This window comes from Vitis vinifera, chromosome 4, assembly GCF_030704535.1.
Source record: "Vitis vinifera cultivar Pinot Noir 40024 chromosome 4, ASM3070453v1".
NCBI classification, from domain to species: Eukaryota; Viridiplantae; Streptophyta; class Magnoliopsida; order Vitales; family Vitaceae; genus Vitis; species Vitis vinifera.
The window spans coordinates 5,681,699-5,701,979 of NC_081808.1; the positions used below are offsets into that span (position 1 = coordinate 5,681,699).

General features: G+C 34.6%; 1 protein-coding gene across 1 annotated transcript; it reads right to left on the reverse strand.

Annotated features, from left to right (window-relative positions):
• Positions 1-9,315: 9,315 nt before the first annotated feature.
• On the reverse strand, positions 9,316-12,734 carry LOC100252609 (protein PPLZ02). Its single transcript, XM_002285337.4, has 2 exons — positions 10,272-12,734; positions 9,316-10,156 (listed from the first exon to the last, which is right to left on the reverse strand). The coding sequence occupies exons 1-2, from the start codon at positions 10,595-10,597 to the stop codon at positions 9,676-9,678; spliced, it is 807 nt and encodes a 268-aa protein (XP_002285373.2). The 5' UTR covers positions 10,598-12,734; the 3' UTR covers positions 9,316-9,675.
• Between the last annotated feature and the right edge of the window lie 7,547 nt (positions 12,735-20,281).

Here is a 20,281-nt window from a genome sequence, read left to right on the forward strand (position 1 = left end):
AAACATCATAAATTCTGAAAACAAATTACTTTCAATAAAAAACAAAAAAAAACAAACACACTTAAGTCTTTAAATAAAACATATTTAAGTGAGCAAATTCAAACTTAAAAATGATATTTCTAATTCTTGAAGAATGAGGGGCAAAATGATTGATCAAGAAAGATTGGCTGAAGATAAAGAAAACTATGAGAAAAACTCAAGTACCGCAGCACTCTCAGGCCACTTTCCCAAGACAATAGGCTACGGAGCGGGCAGCCTCAAACGAGGAACCAACCCAATCTATTACATACGATCACTTATCGAATCAGGGCTTTCTTGTTTCAGACATGATGGATAGAAGATCAAGATCTGGGTAAACCTCATCAATTCCATTCTATGTCGAGGCGGTGCCATTAGCGTTTAAGCTATTCCATTGAATGGGATGTCTTTGGGCTTTGTTCCTGATAAAGTAATCAAGAGATAGGTGGACCACACCCGCTTGGTCACACTTGTTAACTTTTGGTTTTCCTTTCCTTAATTGACCTAGTTTTTTTAGCTTCCTATCCCGAAATCAATGGAGAATGCGTACCTCTAGATTTATGAATTGATCTATTAGTTGATCCACATATGTTTGGTAAAAAGAATAACATTCTCCTTTGATTTGAGAATGATAAAAAAGAAAAAAAAAATAAAAAAAATGGAAAGTGCTCAATTTTTTAAGGTTCTAGATATTCCATCCTCTAAATAAATAAATAAACCCTTAAATTGTGAACATACCTTTCAATTCATGAGTAATTTTTTAATAATGCTTTCAATTATAAATAATTGTAAAAAGAATCTCACAAATTATGAATAGTTATAGAAATATCCCTAACATCATGAGTAATTACAAATATCTTTAATTTTATGAGTAATTATGAAAATAACCCTAAAATTATGAGTTTTTGACCATTATGTAGAGTTAGATGATAATTTTGATTTCATATCTTTGTGCAGTCCACATCAAAAGTAGATGGATGTATATGGTTTTCACACTAAGCATTTGGTATTGAATTGAGATTCTTTCTAAAGAAAGCAAATGCTCCTATCTTAATTAATAAACCCAAACCTAATGTAATTCAACTTTATAACATATATCAACAATGCATATTTATATCCAAAGACAAAAGGGTTTATAATTAGAATCAAGTATGTCATAATTACTCAAATTAAATAGATTATCATAACAAAGAAGGAAGTAAGATTGGTAGTACATTAAGAATAGATTGATGTTACTATAAAGGGTGGTCATAGAGAACAAAATAAGTAACAGACTGAATGCCTAGCGCAAAAACTAAACTATTACACGTTAACACTTCAGTTTGATTGTTGGGTGTAGTAAAGAAATAAAATCAGAGTACTATTTATATGTACATCTGCATATATTTATATGTAAATCTTTGTAGATACAAATTATAGATGGGTTTATATCAATCTCATCTTTGTATGCACTATAGCGGGATCTTTAATTCTAACACAAACAAAAATGCATTCACCACTCATTAATTAGAGATCTTAAGTTTAAGTCTTTTTGTTCATTTAATTCTCTCTGTCTTTTCATAGGACGTAACATGTTACACTTAAAGAAACTCTCTATCCAACAACTTAATTTTGACCACATTTTGTGTGAATGAAATTGTAACAATGAAAGAGGAGCGGAAGTAACATGATACACTTAACGAAACTCACTGCTTAGTAACTTAATTTAACAACTTAATTTTGATGACATTTTGTATGGACCAAATTATAACAACAATGAAAGAGGAGTTGAATTAAAATAAATATGACATCAAGGATGCCTTTGATCTCATCCATGAGATTGAGAAATTTTTTAATTACTTCAGTCATATTAATTTTTAATGGCTTGTTAATAGTCAAATCTATCTATTAAGTTCAAAATTTGGATCAATTTATAGTGTTTATTTAGTTTAAGAATATGATTAATTATTTGGCATGATCACAATTTATTTTTACAATCATTTGTTTTTTATTTTCAGTATTGGTTTTTTTTTTTTTGACATTTTTCTTGGGTCAAGAAAATAAGTTATTGTGGTGAAGTTGGGCTCATGTTGGTCTGTAATTATGAGCAAGCCCATTGAGGTCCAAGGGTAGCTTAGTGTTGGACCTGGCCTGTTAACCCTCTACCTTGGCCCAGGATACTGGCCCAAATGTTTGAAGCCCATTTTAAGTGGCCGTTTGGATACACTTCTTGTTTTTATTTTATTTAAAAACACAAAAATAGTCATAAATGCAATATAAAATTTAAAACTATTAGAAACTTATTTTTTGAAAAATAATGATTTGGTTTTGCAGGACTGGGACAATGTTGGGCCATCAAATATTAATTGGAGGCCCAGATTTTACACCCGAAGTCACTCAGTTCTCGCCCAGGCTAAAATCAGGCCCAAGACAGACGGACCCTGGGCCTAGGCCTTTGATTCAAATGAACACACCAAACCCTGCCTGGCCCGACTTATTGCTTTGTGTAATAAAATTATGGCAAATTTATTTACACACCAATTCTGACCGTTGGGAAAAAAATATAATTTTATTTACAAATATGGTACGGAAAAGTTAGCTTTTTTCTTTTCTTTTTTTCTTTTTTTTTTCGTTAATAGTTGTTAAAAGTTAAAACCAATCCTCGGATGTTTCAAAAATAAAATCATATTTGAAAACTCAATATAAAAAAATGGTTTTAAAATATTTTTCATATTTTCAATCATTAGTGACAATGCTAAAACAACTAAACTTTATTCTAAAAAATAATCTATCTTTAAAAATTATTTTCCCTCATAATTCAGACAAACATGATTTTAAATTAAAATAATAAAAACTACTTTTAAAAGCAGCTTTTAAACATAATCTTAATATTAAGGACTTGAATTTATCACCAAACTTAAAAGAATTGAAACTTATTTTTAATTTTTTTTAACTTCAAAATAGTTTTAAAAAATAAGTTTTAAAAAACATAATCAAATAGACTGAGATTTTAAAAAAAAATCGATTTCACTTTATTTTTTAAAAATATTTCAAAAAAACAATGGTTAAACAGTATTATAAATTTTTAAAAATAATTCTTTATTTTTAAAAACAAAAAATTATTTTAAAATGAGAAAAATTTTTCTATTCAATCTTTTTTTTCCAGACTTGATTGATTTATGATCCCGTCAAGGGATCTTTGAACCAGTCTTGTTCTAATCTGAACGGAATTGGACCCAATTTTGGCATTAGCATTAGACTTCAATAGGTTTATAGTCCGATAGCAGTTTGGGAGCACTTTATGATTGCACTGTTTGGGAAAAAAATCTTTCACTAACTAGCATTCGATCAATACGCTCCACCTGCCCTTTCCTTCCTTTTTTGTCCATGTGAAGAAACCACTAGAGTTATGTCTTCTGGATTTAGGGTTGCTAGCATTGTTTTGAAATCCTCCATCGGAGTGATGTGTTTCCTATTCTGCCACCCCTTTGTATCTCTGTGTTCCTTGATGAAGTTGAAAACTTGAAATCACCCATTACAACAAGCGGAGTTTTTCTCTGAGGAGGTCAGGGTCAATTCTATAAGGAATTGGCTTCTGAGACGTAGGACCGTGGATGTTGAATACAGCTGCTTGTCTTCCTGAGGATTTGTGTGTCAGAAAGAGTGCCACCACTGGGCAGATACCCTCGGGGATTATTTTTTTTATAATAGTAGAAAGAGCTTAAACTTGATTAACTAGTAAAAATGGGTTGATTAGAAGATTAGATGCAATGGAATAAGAAACAGTGGCATGGTAATTGGCGGGTGGGTGGGAAAAAGTGGGGTTCAAAATGATTGAAAAACCAGACACTCAATCATCATAGTGAATGTCCCTTTTATTCAGCAGCAGCAATCCCCACAAAAAGGCATGTTCTCTCTGCTGTAATCTACCCACTTCCTCCTCTCATCCCCAACACTCTCTATTAAATCTTCCTTCCACTCCACTTTCTATCCATGCTTTCTTATCACTGGTTCAGCCCCTCACCATTCAATTTTCTTTCTATTTTTCATCAATCCAAAAGGCATACCCTAAAGGGACAAAATATCTTGCTCTGCTCAATAACTCCCTTCAACTATCACATTTTGTGACCTAATTTCACCCTATTTATTTCATTTCATGTACATTCAACAATTTTTTTTAAAATTAATTTTTTTTTCTGCAAATTTTAAATACACCCAAATTCCATCAAATTTGGCCGGTGTAAGTGGGTCCAATATTTAAGTATATTTTAAAGTAAATAGGATTGGTTTAATTAAAAATGTACACAATAACATGCCCAATATGATTGAAAATGATTGGTTTTAAAAATTCATATCTTATTCACTGTTCACAAATCTTTTATGGAAATTGTTTGTTTGCAAAGAAACCTCCATGTTTCATTTTCTTATTAGTTTCCATGTTTGCTGGAATCAACTTCGAATTTAATTGTTGATGAAGATTGATTGGATGTTCGATAAATTAATTTAATGACTTAAAGTTTAAATATTAAATATTAAAATTTACTTGAGACCTTTTGAGATCAAGACTTGAACTGATTCAATATTGTTAAATATTAAGTTTTATTCGAGAGCCTTTGAAATTGAGATTGAGATTGATATTGATTCAATGTTCAATGAATTTTAAGTTTTACTCGAGACTCTTTGAGATTGAGACTAAAACCGATTCAATGTTATGTCAATCATGTGAGTTCGTTAATCTATCTAGATCACAAAAATGACCTAAAAGAACTGAGGAAAAAACAATTGAATGATAGATATGACACATCTATTAGCTTCTATGGATTCTTCAAGTTGGGGTCGTGGTCTTCTAGACTGGTCATGTACATGCATTTATATGTGGATATATATATATATATTGATTTATGAGATGTGGATGTGGCAGTTACATTTAAGATATATATCCAATGTATATGAGTCACATGTGGAAGATTGAATGGAAAATAGAAGCCAGGGCACATGGACCCCCATCTATCTTTGTCACTTAGAAGAAGAGGAAGGGGGGGAGTGGTTAGAGGCATGTGGACTTCAACATGCATATGTTTCCCATGTGAAGGGATGGGGAGGGAGAGAAACAAGAGAGATTGTGAGACATACCCGTCTACCAAAAACTCTAAAGGACATGGAAACTATCTGGTTTAGGTCTTGTCTATGGCTCCCAATACTAATTTATAAAGTTCTTGTGCTCCAAAACCGGTTGAAAGTATTTTGGCTTTTCGGGGAGTAGGCCACCAAACTTTTCTTTTCTTTTCTTTTTCTTCACTCCCAAACAAAGCTTGTTGCCTTTTGGATTTTTGCATGACTCACTTGATCCAAGGCATCTAAACTAAAACAAAGGATGGAGAAAACCCAATTAAATATGGAATTCCATTAATATAAAAATTAGGGTATATGGGTAGGGTTTTTGAAGCCATATGATTGTCTCCCCCTCCAACATTTCCACATGAGATTCTATACACCATGATTTGGATACACCATGATTGGCTTTGACTGCTTTTCCTTCTCAAGAAGATCTATCCTTTGACTCTTAGCTCCTCTCCCCTTTTTCAGTTAGTGTGCAATCTAAGGGAAGTCCTTTACAATACACTACCTAAATTTATGCAAATTTACATTTTAATTAAATTTAATGTAAATTTATGGGCTGTCATCCATCCATCCATCCATCCATCTATCCATTCATCCATCCTTTTCAACATGGTATAGAATTCATCTCTTCATCTTAGACACCTTTTTCAAGCAAAAATAACTCTCATCATTCAAACCCCACTACTCATTCTAGTAATTATAAAAATAAATATCCACAAATTTCTACTTATTTAAGAGCCAATGTTCTTTGTAGGGTTTCCCCCACCTTTCTTTCTTTCTTTTTTTTTTTTTAAAAAAAATTCTTTTAAATTTTGGAATAATTTAAAGTCAATTTACTTCATTCTCCCTAGCCCTGAGGTGGGATTTATTTTTTAGAAATAAATACAAAAATTCAATTTTGGATTAATATTTTGTGTAAAATTTAATTTAATTTTTTACTTTTTATATTTAAAAAATAGACCATACTAAGGCCATACTAGACTTTAGACAAGAAAACAAGCAAGCTTAAGTAAGAATGATTAATGAAGCATTCACTATTGTACCAGCATCAACTTTAGAGAAAAGCTCAAATGCAGTCAATTGACCTAATTTTTGCCACCACCCACATTTTATCAACCGAAGTCATATCAAATTACATACCAGCAGACATACTAACAAACTAGTCCAAAGTAATTCCCTACTAGGGACATCATTCTTTGATTTTTTTTGGCGTGCACTACCTTTTTCTTCTAGTCCTTAATCCATCACTATGAATTCAAGCTAATTATATAAATCCAAAAGCATAGTTTAAAAGTAGCTAAAAAGCGATGAGTTATTCACCCGAGTGTGCCATTCGATGAAGAGGTAAAAACTAAACTGTCTTGAAACTGTTTTTTGAAACAACTTTTTAACTCAAGAAACACATCAGACAAACTTTTGAATGCGGAAAATCGTTTTTTAAGCTTGTTTGGTAATTGTTTTCTGAAACAGTTTTTTGTTTTTTTTTAAAAAAAAACATGAAAACATGTTGGATAACAGGAAAATTATTTTTTGTTTTTTTTTATTCTTAAAAGATAAAACATAGTGTTTTTAAAGAACATTTTTTAATTGTTTTTATTTATTTTTTAAGAGTTGTTTTAAAATATAATTATATAAACATATAAATAGATATAAAAATTATTTTAAAAAATATTAAAAATAAATAAAAATTATTTCAAATTATCAAATAGATATTTGTTATATCAAACATAGACAACAGATTTCCAAAACAGTTACAAAATAAGACTTTAAGAGTTTATTTATTTTTAATTATTTCAAATTATCAAATAGAGTTTATTTTTAAGAGTTACAAAACAAAACAGTGATAAAACTGGTTTTCATTTCATAGTTGAGTACCAAAACAAAATTTTGTTTGTGAAAACGATAGAAAACGGTTTTTTCTTACCGTTGTTTTTGAGAAGGTTACCAAACCATCCTCAAGATTTTACGGTTAAGGACTATTAATTTAATCCTCCAACTCTCACATTCTCTTCCTTTTAGTTGACCACCTAGTAGGTTGAGAATGGTAAGATTGTAACAGAAATGTTGAGATGAGGGAAGTGGTAGTTGAATAGGGCCACAAAGTTCAAACAGTTCATGATGGTAAACTCACTAGCATGCCATGATTTTAATCAACTTTGCTGAATCAAAAGTTGAAAAACAAAATCATGAGAGTAAACAACTTTAGTTTTTGATGGTTGTGGGGAACAAAATCAATTTCCAAACAGGTGAATAATCATGAAGTTTCATTGAGAGATGGGACACCAAATTACATAAAAGCAAACACATAACTTTAAAAACAATAAAACAATGGGAGGAAAAGGCCATTTTTTTTTCTATGATACCAAACATATGATATATGGCTCTTGGGTACTCAAACTGCTATTGAAGCAGCGACTAGCACAAGAAGATAAGTACCTTTTCTTGTAGCAAAAAATCATGCCCTCCATAGCACACCAACATTAGGGTAATTGATCACCATATAAAAGCCATGATTCTCCTTTTTCAGGATTTGCTTTCCATTTAATCAAACCCAGATGTATGCAAGGAGAGGAGAATTAGGGCTTTACAAATCTGCAGTGGGTTGAGCCACCTTGGTGGATATGGCCAATTTTACCGTTGGGTATGTAATAGACATTGGGTTTGTTGTTTAGAAGAGAACCCATATGGAAAATTAGTAGAAAATTCAGCTGGAGTGCCCCATCTAATCCATTCTCAAGTCATAGCCAGAAGTCTCCTCCATATTCCAGAAGAGGAAAACAGAGACAATAAAAAACTAGGGGATTAAAGGTGGCAAAGTAGGTAAAAGTTAACCCATTTATAATCACCACATCTTGGAAAAGGAAGTAACCATTCAACTGGGTTTTGAATCATATGATTGGTAGAGATCCCAAAAAAAAAAAAATCTTCCTTTCTCTGCATAGCAATCTGTTGAATAAGCCAGTGTATAAGTTGAACTCATGAACCCATGAACCCATCCTAACCCTCCAAAATCAACCAAAAATTCAAGCTTCTTTCAGAATGATGAATTGAATGATTTTTGTATTTCATTCATTTGGAATTATGTTAGGGTGGTGGAGAGAGAGAGATGGGGGCCTATAAAATCATTAAAACAACTTCCACTCAATCACATTCAGTGTCCCTTTTCTTTAGCATCAGCAATCCCAACCAAAAACCTGCCTCTGCTGAAATGAACCCAAAAATGCTTTCAAACCCAACAATTCAAAAAAGTAACCTTTTTTCTTTCATACATTCAACAAATGAAAAACTGGAGCCTTTTTCCTTCTCACCAGACCCCCAAAAAAAAAACAAAAAACAAAACAAAACAAAAAATTGTGTTCAAATTCTACTTGCTATAGAAACTGAATAAGTTCCCCTGTGCCTGATTAAGATAGCATCTTAAAATTGACTCCTGATTAGAGAATTATTCTCAATATTGTTTTTTGCAGGGCTTCAACTTTATGATCCCATTTTCAGCTCAAAGATGATATTCCTTTGCCCTAATTTTAGTGTGGAAACCTATATCGATCCACTGAGTGGTAGAATGTTGCACTTTTCAGAAGAAATTCCTTTGAGGGCCAAAGTGTTTTTGTGTTGGTCATCTAGTGATTAGTGACAATTCAATCAGAGAATGAAAGGCAGGGGGTGTCCTCTGCATCATGCCCAAAAGCAGGGCATTTTAGGACTATATTCTTTGCTTTAATCATAAGAAAGAAAATGCCCTTTGCATTCCCCTAACATTGATAAATGATAATGTACTCCTACTATCAATGTCTCAGCTAAAATGCAGGGGTATTTTAGCAATTCAGTCGTTCTCTCTTTCAGTAAAGTCACTAAAGTTCCTTCCATACAATTCGCTAGTTTGGAATGGAAAAATGGGACTATTCCCAAACTGAATTGTCACAAACCACCATTCCTGTCAATTTTGTCGAGAGGGAACTTTTCAAAATAAAGCAGTGACAAATTTTTGGAAATGCTTCTTCCTAAAGACTCTCTTACAAGATACTACACTGGATGATCTTAATGGGATTTTAATATTTTAAACTCAAAACTAATAATATAGCTTTTGAAATGAAAGGAAGTGTGACAAGGCAATTGCACTGCAAATGGGTCCTTTCTTTTCAACCCCATTTGAGCTGGTGAAGAGGGAAGGATGGGTTCTGTATTCAAGGTTGAGACTTTTGAATAAAAGTACCCTTTCTTTTCAAACAAGCAGGCACAAGAGCCCTGAAAATACAGCCATGAAAGTCAGGAATTGTTGAATTTCCTGGGAATTGATTGCATGGGGGTACAAATGAAGAAAGGCTAGATAGAGTGCACATGCTAAGATCTTATATCATAACTGTACATACAGCATCCGCAGATGGGTTCATTTTCGAAGATAAATTCTGGCAACTGGGAGACGACCTACAAGGCTAAAAGGCTTGAAAATGGCTGAGAAAAATGGGGTTAAAGATTAGCAAAATGAGTGGCATTAGCATAGTAGGAATACAGAGAGAGAAGAGGAGCAGAATTGGGTGTTTTGAGATGTTCTTTAGACTACATTATGGAGCCTGAGCAGAGCTCGATGGAACCATAGTCAAGCAACTCCTCAATCATTTGCTGTATGTGATCATCTTCAAGAGGCTTGAACTGCTGGGTGTTGCTGTCCACTTGAACTTTCTTCACAACCCAATTGGCCTCAGGCTGCTGCACTGTCACCGGTCTTTTCTCCGGCGACCACTGGCCTGATTCCCCAACTTTCCCCGCAATGCTGGTGGTTGTGGCGACATGGGAAGTCGGTGGCTTTTGAGGCTCATGCAGGGATTGTTTGGTTAACTGAAGTGAGGCCATGTAACACCTATGCAGCTTGGCAGTTAAAGTAGCTGAAAGAAGCTTGGAAGACGACGACTGGGAGGCGTTGGGATTGTAAGGGAAGTTGGTTCTCGCCCTCGGACCACACATGAGCCTCGCCGCCTCGTCATAGGCCCGAGCAGCGTCCTCCGCCGTTTCGAATGTGCCCAGCCAAATTCTAGTCTTCCTGCACAAACCCGAAACGTTTCAATTAGCAACTTGGAAGTGAACACCGAAACGTGAACGAAACCGAAACCGAAACCGAAACCGAAACATGTACATGTTCATGTGTTTTAACTTACAGAAGTGGGTGGCGAATTTCAGAGACCCAACTGCCCCAATGCCTCTGTCGGACGCCTCGATATCGCTGCTGAGGTCTGGCCATGTTAGAGTTATTAAAGAAAGGAAAGAAAACGTTTCGTGCGGGGAGTGTTTGTGAAAATGCCTGAAAGAGAGAATGATGCAAAGGAGAGTGATGGCCAAGTGATGGAGGGGGGTAGAGGGGTTTATGTAGTCGGGCTTGTTGACAGGCACAGGAGCACTGGAGGGGACTCTTTTTTCTTGGCCCTTCTGGCAAATGGGTCCCATCACAGTTTTTTTGGGTCTTCAAATCTTCTTTTTTGTTCATCTTTTGGTTCCAGTTGGCTAATTGCAAAGTGATTATCAATGAATAAATTTTAATGAAATGAAATTTCAAAACAGACCAAATTCAGTTCACATGTCTATAATGGAAAATAACACCTTTTGTTGCACAAAAACCCCAAAGCTGAAGTGATATTTTATCATCCTTTCTTCCTTGAACAAGAAGACAATCTAGGGTCATAGTCTTAACAGATTCCTCATGTGAGCCTGGTCTTTCACTCTTCCCTCAAGATCATGACTCAATCAAAGTTTTTACATTTCAACTACCAATTTTTGGTAAAAACAAATTAAGAAATTTCTGGGATTTCGATTTCCGCACCCAATGTTGGGGCAGATGAAGAGATGTGTATCATTACAGCATATTGCTTAATAGTCTGCAAAAAATGGGCATGAGGGGCACAGACATGATTGAGTCAATCCTGTACTGGGACACACCGAATAAAGATCCTTGGACCATGATAATTATGCTAACACTCCAAATCATTCACAAATCCTGTTCACTGTTTCCGAATCCACCTTAATTTGAAGCCTCAATGATCTGGGTTTCAATCAGATGGCTGCTGATTTTTTGAAGAAAAGTTCAGACAAAAAAGAAAAGAAAAGAAAAGAAAAGAAAAATATGGGCTACATTAATACAACTGGGGGTGTTCCTCTGCCTGAAAGCTTTCCTTTTCATGCTTCATATTGATGTGGTTATGAGTGGGGAATATGCACATCAGAGAACCCAAATATGGAAACATCTGTATGTGGCAGGGGGAAGGGAGAGGAGAAGGCTAGAAGAGTCAAGACACACAGTGATCTTGTGCCTTGGAAGGCGAAGGCCATGCCATGCCCCCACCCCCTAAACCCACTGTGCACCCACGTGCCCCCGGTTGCACCCCACATCCCTCTCTCTGAGTTATGTATGCTTGTATTCTTTGTCATGCCTTTCTGGGTGCTGCCAATTTACATTTCTGTTGTTTTCTACTTTTTAACTTTTTGATCTTTCAAATGTAGCAATGCTTTTATGTTGGAAAGGGTTCATAGCTTAAAATTTCTTTCACACTACAAATTATTTTTCAACACTACAAGCAATTTTTCGAACTTTTGAAAATGTTTCTTAAATTTTAAAAAACGTTTATTTATTTTTTTAAATTAAAAATATATTTTAAAATTATTATCAAAATAACACAGCAAAATAAATATAATTAATATACACTAAGTTGATGTAAGAAAAAAAAAGGGGGATTGCGACAACACAAAATGGCGCGTAGTGGAAGGAAGAGGGAAGCATAGAGAAGAGCTGCTATTTCTGACCGTTTGCTTCCTTATATCACGACGCAATCCACTTCAGAGTTCAGACCCATGTTCCCATGTATCCAAAATTACATTCATTCAATGGTTTTGGTCACGCCCCACGTGACTGCTCCAATTCACAACTTACTTCAACCTCCAAACCCACTAATATTATACATATATGTACAATTTTTTTTTAATCCATGTGGGGTCTCCTAGATTGGTATTTTTGTGATTTTTCTTCATTGACGAATCTATATGAGTATATCTCATATAGGATCCTACTCAATCATAGATCATACTAGGGGGACGTGGAAGCCAACTACCCAATTCATCTCGGATTGGGAATTTTCAGACAGAAATTAATCATAGGAACACACCTGCTATTCAAACCCGTAACAGTTGTAATGATTGTGAGTGCTGATACGTTCAATCTTGATGAAGATCATCAGAACATGATCAGCGGCCAAGGGTGATTTTGAGATGAGTGGACCCACACTAGAATTAACTTACACAACAAGCAAGAATTTAGGATGCAAAACTCTCGGAAGGAAGAAGAGTAGAAGACAGAGAGCATGTAAGTAATAGATTGAAAGATGATTGTAAGACTTTTGTCTCACTCCTGGTTTACAGCTAATGAACCTTAAAAAACCACTTGATAGAAAGCGGGCGTCAATAGAAAAAGTGGGTGGGACCCCAAAATTTTAGAACGCGTGATGTGGGTCCCGGAAAGCTAAGGTGGGGTGATGATCACAGCCCCTGTGGCTCGCAACTATGCTCGACCAGAGGACGCGCTCGGTCCATGTCACGCCGCGCCTTGCGCTCTATCTAGTTGCCCTGATGTCTACAAAAATAATACGTCTGCTATCATATATTAATTACTTTAACTGAAATTGGATACATTGAATACCCAACAACGGAGTGGAAAATATGTTGGGAGGGGAACGTGGGATATCTCTATCACTCACAAACATCTTGCTTGTCTTCTCCTTTCTTGTGTTAGATTTTCCCTTTGCTGCCCACATGTGTTTCCCTTGTATGTATCTATGTTCTTTGTGGTTGCCCATGTGCATGGTTTTTTTTCCCTCATTTTCTCATTTTTCTCTCCACATATTTTTTTCACCTTTTTGGCTCAATTTGAGCTTAAATCAAAGACAAAAACCTTAATTTATTCACATAAAATTAAAAGTGTGTGGTAGTAATTATAACAAACATTTTTAACCTTTCTAATATTTTAAATATTAAAAATGTTAGAAGTATTTTTTAAAATCGTTATCAATCGAAGTGTAAATTCAAAAGTTAATTTAAATTTTGAATTAATTTTTGTTGCCAATTTTTAACATTTATGATAGTTGGAGTTGGATTTGGGTGGAAAAGGATTGTTCCAACTCCACCTAATAAATGAGAGAAATGAAGAAGTGGTTTTTGAAAGTTTTAAAACTACCAAATATATATATATATATATTAATATTAAATAAAAAGATTTATCTATTCATGAGAACTCTCCCTTTCTTGAAAAACTATAAAAGAGAAAATATATTTTGTTCTCTCTTAAAACAAAAGAAAGAAGACATTCCTTTTTTATAAAAAAAAACAATTTCTAAAATATTTTTCTATTTTTGTTATTAAAATTAAAGTAAAGGTTTTTGTGTCGTGAAAAAAAGAATGATCCTTATATTCATAATTTCATTTATGATTTAAAATGAAAAAATTCTGAATGAAACAATAAATTAGGATTTTGAGGCATTTCAAAAGATAACTTGAAGCCTTAATTTTCATCAATGATAATGAATTTTTTTAAATTATTATTTTTTTAATATAAGTTTTCCATACTATTTTAAATTTTTTTTAAAAACAGAAAATGTACTGAAATTTGGGCAAAGCGTGATATTTCCGTTTTTGGGATAAATGTTGGTCCAGCTTTATTGCATGTAGAAATCATAGACAAAAGTGAAGGTGTCGTGGACCAAGCCCACCATAATATAAAAATCATTTTTTTATTTTTTTTAATAAATCCAGAGATTATAGCTGTAGACAGATGCTGATAGAATTAACATCTAAACACGCTTGCCTAAGTAGAGAGGACGCGGTTTCTTTAACGAACCCACAAGAAAGAAAGAAGAGAAAAAAGAAAAAAAAAAAAAAACAGAAAAAGGAAGACAAAGTGTGACGTTGATGGAAAATACGACGGGGGTGCAAAGAAGTCAGTCTAATACCCGCAGTCCATGGGATATGCTCACCCCCTCATCTAAGTAATTGCCTCCCCCTTTCTCATCATTACCTTGCTATGAAAATGATGTATGAACCCATGTGCATGTCTCCCTCCATCTCTAATTAATTAATTCTCATCCATTGATCTTCAATGGTTGTCCCAAATTTAAGTAAACATATATTTACCTTGTATTTGATTTGATGGTTTAGAAAGTAGGGGAATCACATGGCGAAGTGTGTTGAGATTTCCGGGGGTCGTTTTCGTTGCCATGTGCTTCCAAATATTTGTAGGAAAAAAAAAAAGCTTAAAAATATAAAATTGTGTTTACGCGTTATCATAATTTTGGAATGAGCTTGACATTGGAGTTATGTCTGACATTTTCTCGGTAGAATAACTTGCAGCGCATTCTTCCAACGGCCGAAATTTATTTTAAATTATAAAATTATAAAAAGGTCCTCTAATTCCCCATAATTATAGATTTGGATCATCCATACTGCACTCGAAATTTCACTTTGTCTTATTGAGTTGACATCTTGTTGTGTTGTGTTGTGTTCTTTCACCTACAGGATTGCTTTGACTATGATTTGAAAATCGCTATCCTTTTAAGATTTGATTTGAAAATCCTTTTTTTTTTTTTTTCTTTTTTCTTTTTTTTTCTTGAAGGGACAAAAATGGGAAATATCAAAATAATAGTTGGAACTTGTAAGAGATGTTGAAATCGGAGCAAAAAGTCTTCCAGCATTGAAAAATATCTCTATGGAGGCCCAACTGCATGGCCCAGAAGGTTTCACCTAAACCAGATTGAAAAATGCTCTCCAAATAGTGGGCCTAACCCTGAGTTGAGATCTATGGTTTGACTAGGCAGAGGCTGCTTTAATTTTTCATGTCTGGGCCTGCCTGCTTTAATTTATTATGTCCATTATATTTCTGTTGTCAAAAGTACTTTTACATTGCATTTAAATTGACATAAATTACTTCAAAAATGAGGAAAAAAATTATAGGATGGGAAATAATCTAACACAAGGAAATGTGAGAGAGGGGCTTTTTGCATGGTTACAATAGAAATATATTTTATAAAAAGACGAGTTCATCGTAAAAGTAAAACAAGTCATCGAAACGATATTATATTTTCTCATAAGTTGATGTGAAATAATTTAATATAAGGATATAGGGGGCTTAAAAAACCGTTCTACCAAAAGAATTCTAAAACTACGACATTTTAACGATCTTATATTGAATTTGACTAGACGAATTAAGTTGAATATGAAAATTTTAACTATAAAAACCGAATCATTTTTTAAAAGATGAATTGAACTTAGAAATAAAATAATTGGTCAAAAGTATCGTATTTTGATATTTATTTTATAAATAAATAGTTTTTAATAAGATTTGTTTTTTGAAAAGAAATCCGGGTAGGTGGGTAAAATTTGAAGTTTCAATCAATCCATGTCACATAGCAATGCGTGGGTGGGTGTATTACTTTCCCTTACATGCATGATCCCCTTGATATGTGTTTTTTCCACAAGTGAGGACTGAGGAGTGGGGCGTTGATGGTCACATGACTTTGATGATTCCCAAAGTCATGGTTTAGGTATCTTGAGTGAGAGAGCAGATTTCATGTCACCATGTGAATGCTGATGTGTTGTGAGACTGTCGGAGAATATATGGACCATGATATAAGGTGTGATTCGATTTCATATCTTTACTTGGTTGTGGTTGGCTTCTAAAAAATGTGTATTAAATTTTATGATTGTGATGACTAGACATAGAGTTATGATCCCAGGCTTCTTCAACTTGGGTATTTGTATGACACATCATTTGCTATTTTCTCTCAACCTATAAGAGTAATTAGAGTATCATTAGATAGAGTTGGTTTGCATATGTTTGATTTCTCAAACTTTAATCTCTCCTCAACTCCTAAAATGGTTTGGGTTCAAATTGGCCCACATGTGTTGGTTAAAGACACGAGTCAAAATAAAAATTAAAGGTAAATGGTGATACATCATGCTCTAATGAAATTTGTCATGTAAGAATGTCACAATTATCATAATAATTAATTCGAAATGTCAATTTTCATGATTATAGTGGTTGAGTGATTCCCACTATATGATTTGCGTAAAGGTTAATCATTGCATAATGAACGTTTAAAATATTAATTCAATAGTAGATTGTTGACACATTGATATTACAATGGTAGCTCTTCATGTTACATCCAAGAAGGATCGACTTAACTTGATTATCTAAGAAGGATCGACTTGCCTTCACACACTCCCCACCTCCTACCTATATGCTTGCCTTGAGAAGAATCTTATGGAACCCTCCCAATTTTCTAGGGGAGGCATTCAATGAAGGCTTTGGTTCTTGCAAAAGATCACACCTTGCTTTAATTAGACCTCAAAGATAAAAGGGATGACTTATTCGCCCACAATTGTCTTCTTTCTTGGTTGCGATATGAAAATCCCTACTACTTCTATAGGGTTAGGAATAGGAGTATTCATATCTTCCAATGGTACAACTTGAAGGAAGCAAATCACGAATTCTTCAATGCTAAGGGGAGGAAGAGGAACTTGAGTGAATATACAAAAATCTATTGAAGATGCCTTTGGAACACACCAATAGGAATGTGTTACTAGGTGTATTAAGTAAAGCTCACACAACTATAAAGGCTTGACCCAAGCATGGATTAATAATAAAGAGCCCAAAAATTGATCACCCATAAGATCCTTCAAAAGTAATCCCACGACGAGTAAGTTAACTAGTAGCTCCTTGACTCTACCAAAAAACATGGGTAAAAAAAAGTGACCAAGTATTGAAAATAAATCCATAAACAAAAAAGGAAAAGAGCCACCATGCTATCATTGTCCTTTGTTAAAGGCATTAGAAGCACATTGCTTGTGTCACCTTTAGGATCCTTCAAAAATGATCCTATGACAAGTTAACTAGTAGCTCCTCGACTCTACCAAAAAGCACATGAAAAAAAAAAGACTAAGTATTGAAAATAAACCCATGGAGAAGAAAACAAGAAGGGCCACAATATTGTCATTGTCCTTTGTCAAAGGCATTAGAAGCACATTACTGGTGTCACCTATTAGATTCTTCAAAAATGATCCCATGACAAGTAAGTTAACTAGTAGCTCCTCGTCTCTACCAAAAAACACATGTAAAAAAAGTGAACAAGTAATGAAAACAAACCCATGGAGAAGAAAGGAGGAAGGACCACCATACAATCACTCTCTTTTGTCAAAAGTACTAAAAACATGTCACCCAACATGTTCAACCCCTCCCAATCCCCCTTAGCCAACAAAAAACCTTGGTCTACCCATTTCTTTATAGAATCTGGGACTAAGCACCATGACTCATCTAGGAGAAATGTACCTAGTCCCGATACTATGATGCTATCAAAACATTGATGGTATTCAAGTTAAAAAGGGTGCAATACCACCTTAGTAAAAGAATAAAAATGATTTAATAATGATGATAGAGGCAAACAAAGCCCAACCTTCAAATGCTCCACTAGGTCAATCCATTTCCTTGGACAAAGAGCACAAAGTTCATTCTTGCAAATAAATGTTTGAACTTCTATATTAGGGGGATACTAAAAAACCAACAATACAATTATAAATTAGTCAAACATTAGAAAAAAATTAAACAAATAGGAAAACCTTATATAGAAAATCCGGTGACTAATGAAATAGCCCAACAATATGAAAAACTAATTCACAAATACATGTGTTGTCTCAAACAAACAAATAAATATCATTTTCCTATTCATCCTTAAAATTTATAAGAAAATTGGGAGAGGGGAAGAAACATAGGGATGCATGCAACAAGTGACACATGTTGGTTAAAGACATGGATCAAGATAAAATGAAAAGCAAATGACAATTCTCCACACTTAAATGACCTCTATTACATAATAATGTCATCACTATCATGATGTAATTAATGTGAAATAACCTTCATCATAATTATAATGGCCCAATAATCCACATCACAAGATTCATGTAGGGTTTAATCATTGTATAATAGAAGTTTGGAGTATTAACTCACTAACTACCTCTACATATTGAAATTATAGTTGTAATAAATGTTTAGAAGTGCATTTTACAACTATGTTTTCAAATTTCTAAGAAACAATATTTTCAAAATACCATTTTGTGGACCCCGCATTTCGGCTCATGCGTTTCCCACTCGATGGCGAGCTCGATTTTTATTTGAAAAATTGATTTTTATTTTATTAAGAAAATGACTTGGAGTCGCCACTTATTTTTGTTTTATTTTTAAAGGGTAAACAAAATAAGAAAGAAAAACCCCAAGTGCGACTCCTTATTTTGGAAAAGGTGATCTACGAAAAACCGGATCGGGCTCGGGGGTCAGGTTACTTGTCGGGAAGGTACGGTAAAATACCATAGCACCCCTCTAAGTCCCTAAAGTCGGGTCTCTACTAATAAAATGAAGCAATCATGGCAATTGATGAGGAAATCAATGAATACACAAAGTGATCATGCACATGTGAGAATCTAAACATGCATACCGAAAATGACCAAAGCGGATGTGGATGTGTACCTGGGCAGTGATCCATGAAGCGCTATCAAAAAGTGAGGTTAGTGCACAATTAAGGAATAATAGCATGCATGTCGTAGAGCAGGATAAATAAATAGCGCGTGACAAACAAATCAATCAATCTCTACTCTGGTACTAAAGATGGAAACATCTCAACATAATCCATATGAATCAGAATCCTCGAGCTCCATGAATGTGAATGTGGTGGCTATGCCCCAGCATAAACCAAATGAAGTGACTATGCTCCAAGATAAACCAAAGTCCATCACCACATGAGAGGGCTACGCCTCAAAATAAAACGTCATCTCAAAAATCAACCATCAATGAGTAGGGTGTGTCCCAATGCAAAGTATCGAGTAGAGTGACTGTATCTCCAATAAAAAAACGCTCTCTGAAGTGGCTATGCCCCAGTGTAAGGTCATCCCACAACTTCTAATCCATCATAACCCAAGTGAAGAAGCAAACTGACTATGCCTCAGTGCAAAGCATCATCCCGAAAGAAAACGTCATCGATGAGCGGGGTATGCCCCAGTGTAGATAACGGTGCCTCTAAAAATCCATCACTAATACTAGGGGTATGCCCCAGTGTAAATCATCATCTCAACTCCCCATCCATCATGCTCCGAGGAATAATCTTCGACTAATCTCGAGTATTGCCCACGTGTGAGCTGTCAAACACAATGTGAAGTAATGGCATCAGGTTGGTCTTCAGACACGGGACGTAACGTAGGCCAAGGTAATAGGGTGAAAGAAATGAAAGGAAACTAGGCTCAAAGATCCCAATGATATAATCCCCGTACCCCTCATGCATGAGATGCAATGCGTAGAAAACGTCATGAGTCCCGAACCTAGGGGTCCCCACATGAAAAGTGATGATAAATGAATGGTCACATCGAATGAACAAGTATGATGTGTGGATGCTGAACCCAAGTCAAACATCAAGTAGGATGAGAAAAGAAAGAAATCAGAAGAGCTAGGGTGAAATGGAGGAACAAAACAAAGATACAAGAAAACAAAGAGATAGAAAAATGAGTGATGGTCACCCTGCATCAAAGCATGGAAAGTAGTCACATCCGAAATAGACGGAATGATGGATAGAGCAAGGATCCAGAGATATTAAAAGAAAGGTCGCTCGTCTCTCTCACAAAAATCGAATGGATGACTCATACTCTCACCCAAAATATACATCAAGATGAATCTCAGAAAGAAGCTCTCATACGAACTCTCTCTAACACATGAACTCAATAAAACAACCTGACACGTCCATACACATGCCCAATGAAGAACGATAAAATGAACAATGCGCTATATATATATATATATTTTTTTCATCAATTTTTTTTTTTTTTTTTTTTTTTTTTTTTGCGCATACTCTGATCAATAATGAATGAACTCCCATGAAAATACATACCCAAATGATCAAACCCTCTCCACATACGAATGTAACATGAATCCTCACTAACAAGACAACCTCTCAAAATAACATCTCTGAACCACTGCCCATGGGGGGTGAATGATAGGAAAGAATGTGACAATCATCCATGCAGTGACGTGTGAAAAACCACCACTCAAGGTGAAACAAGGATAATGTCGAGTAAGCAATGATGAAAGAAAAGACAA

Bases quoted from the DNA above. Each gene is read 5' to 3' on its own strand.
- LOC100252609 (XM_002285337.4), bottom strand. From the start codon at position 10,597: ATGAACAAAAAAGAAGATTTGAAGACCCAAAAAAACTGTGATGGGACC. The intron at 10,157-10,271 runs GTAAGTTAAAAC...GGGTTTGTGCAG, and splicing joins GAAATTCGCCACCCACTTCT to GAAGACTAGAATTTGGCTGG.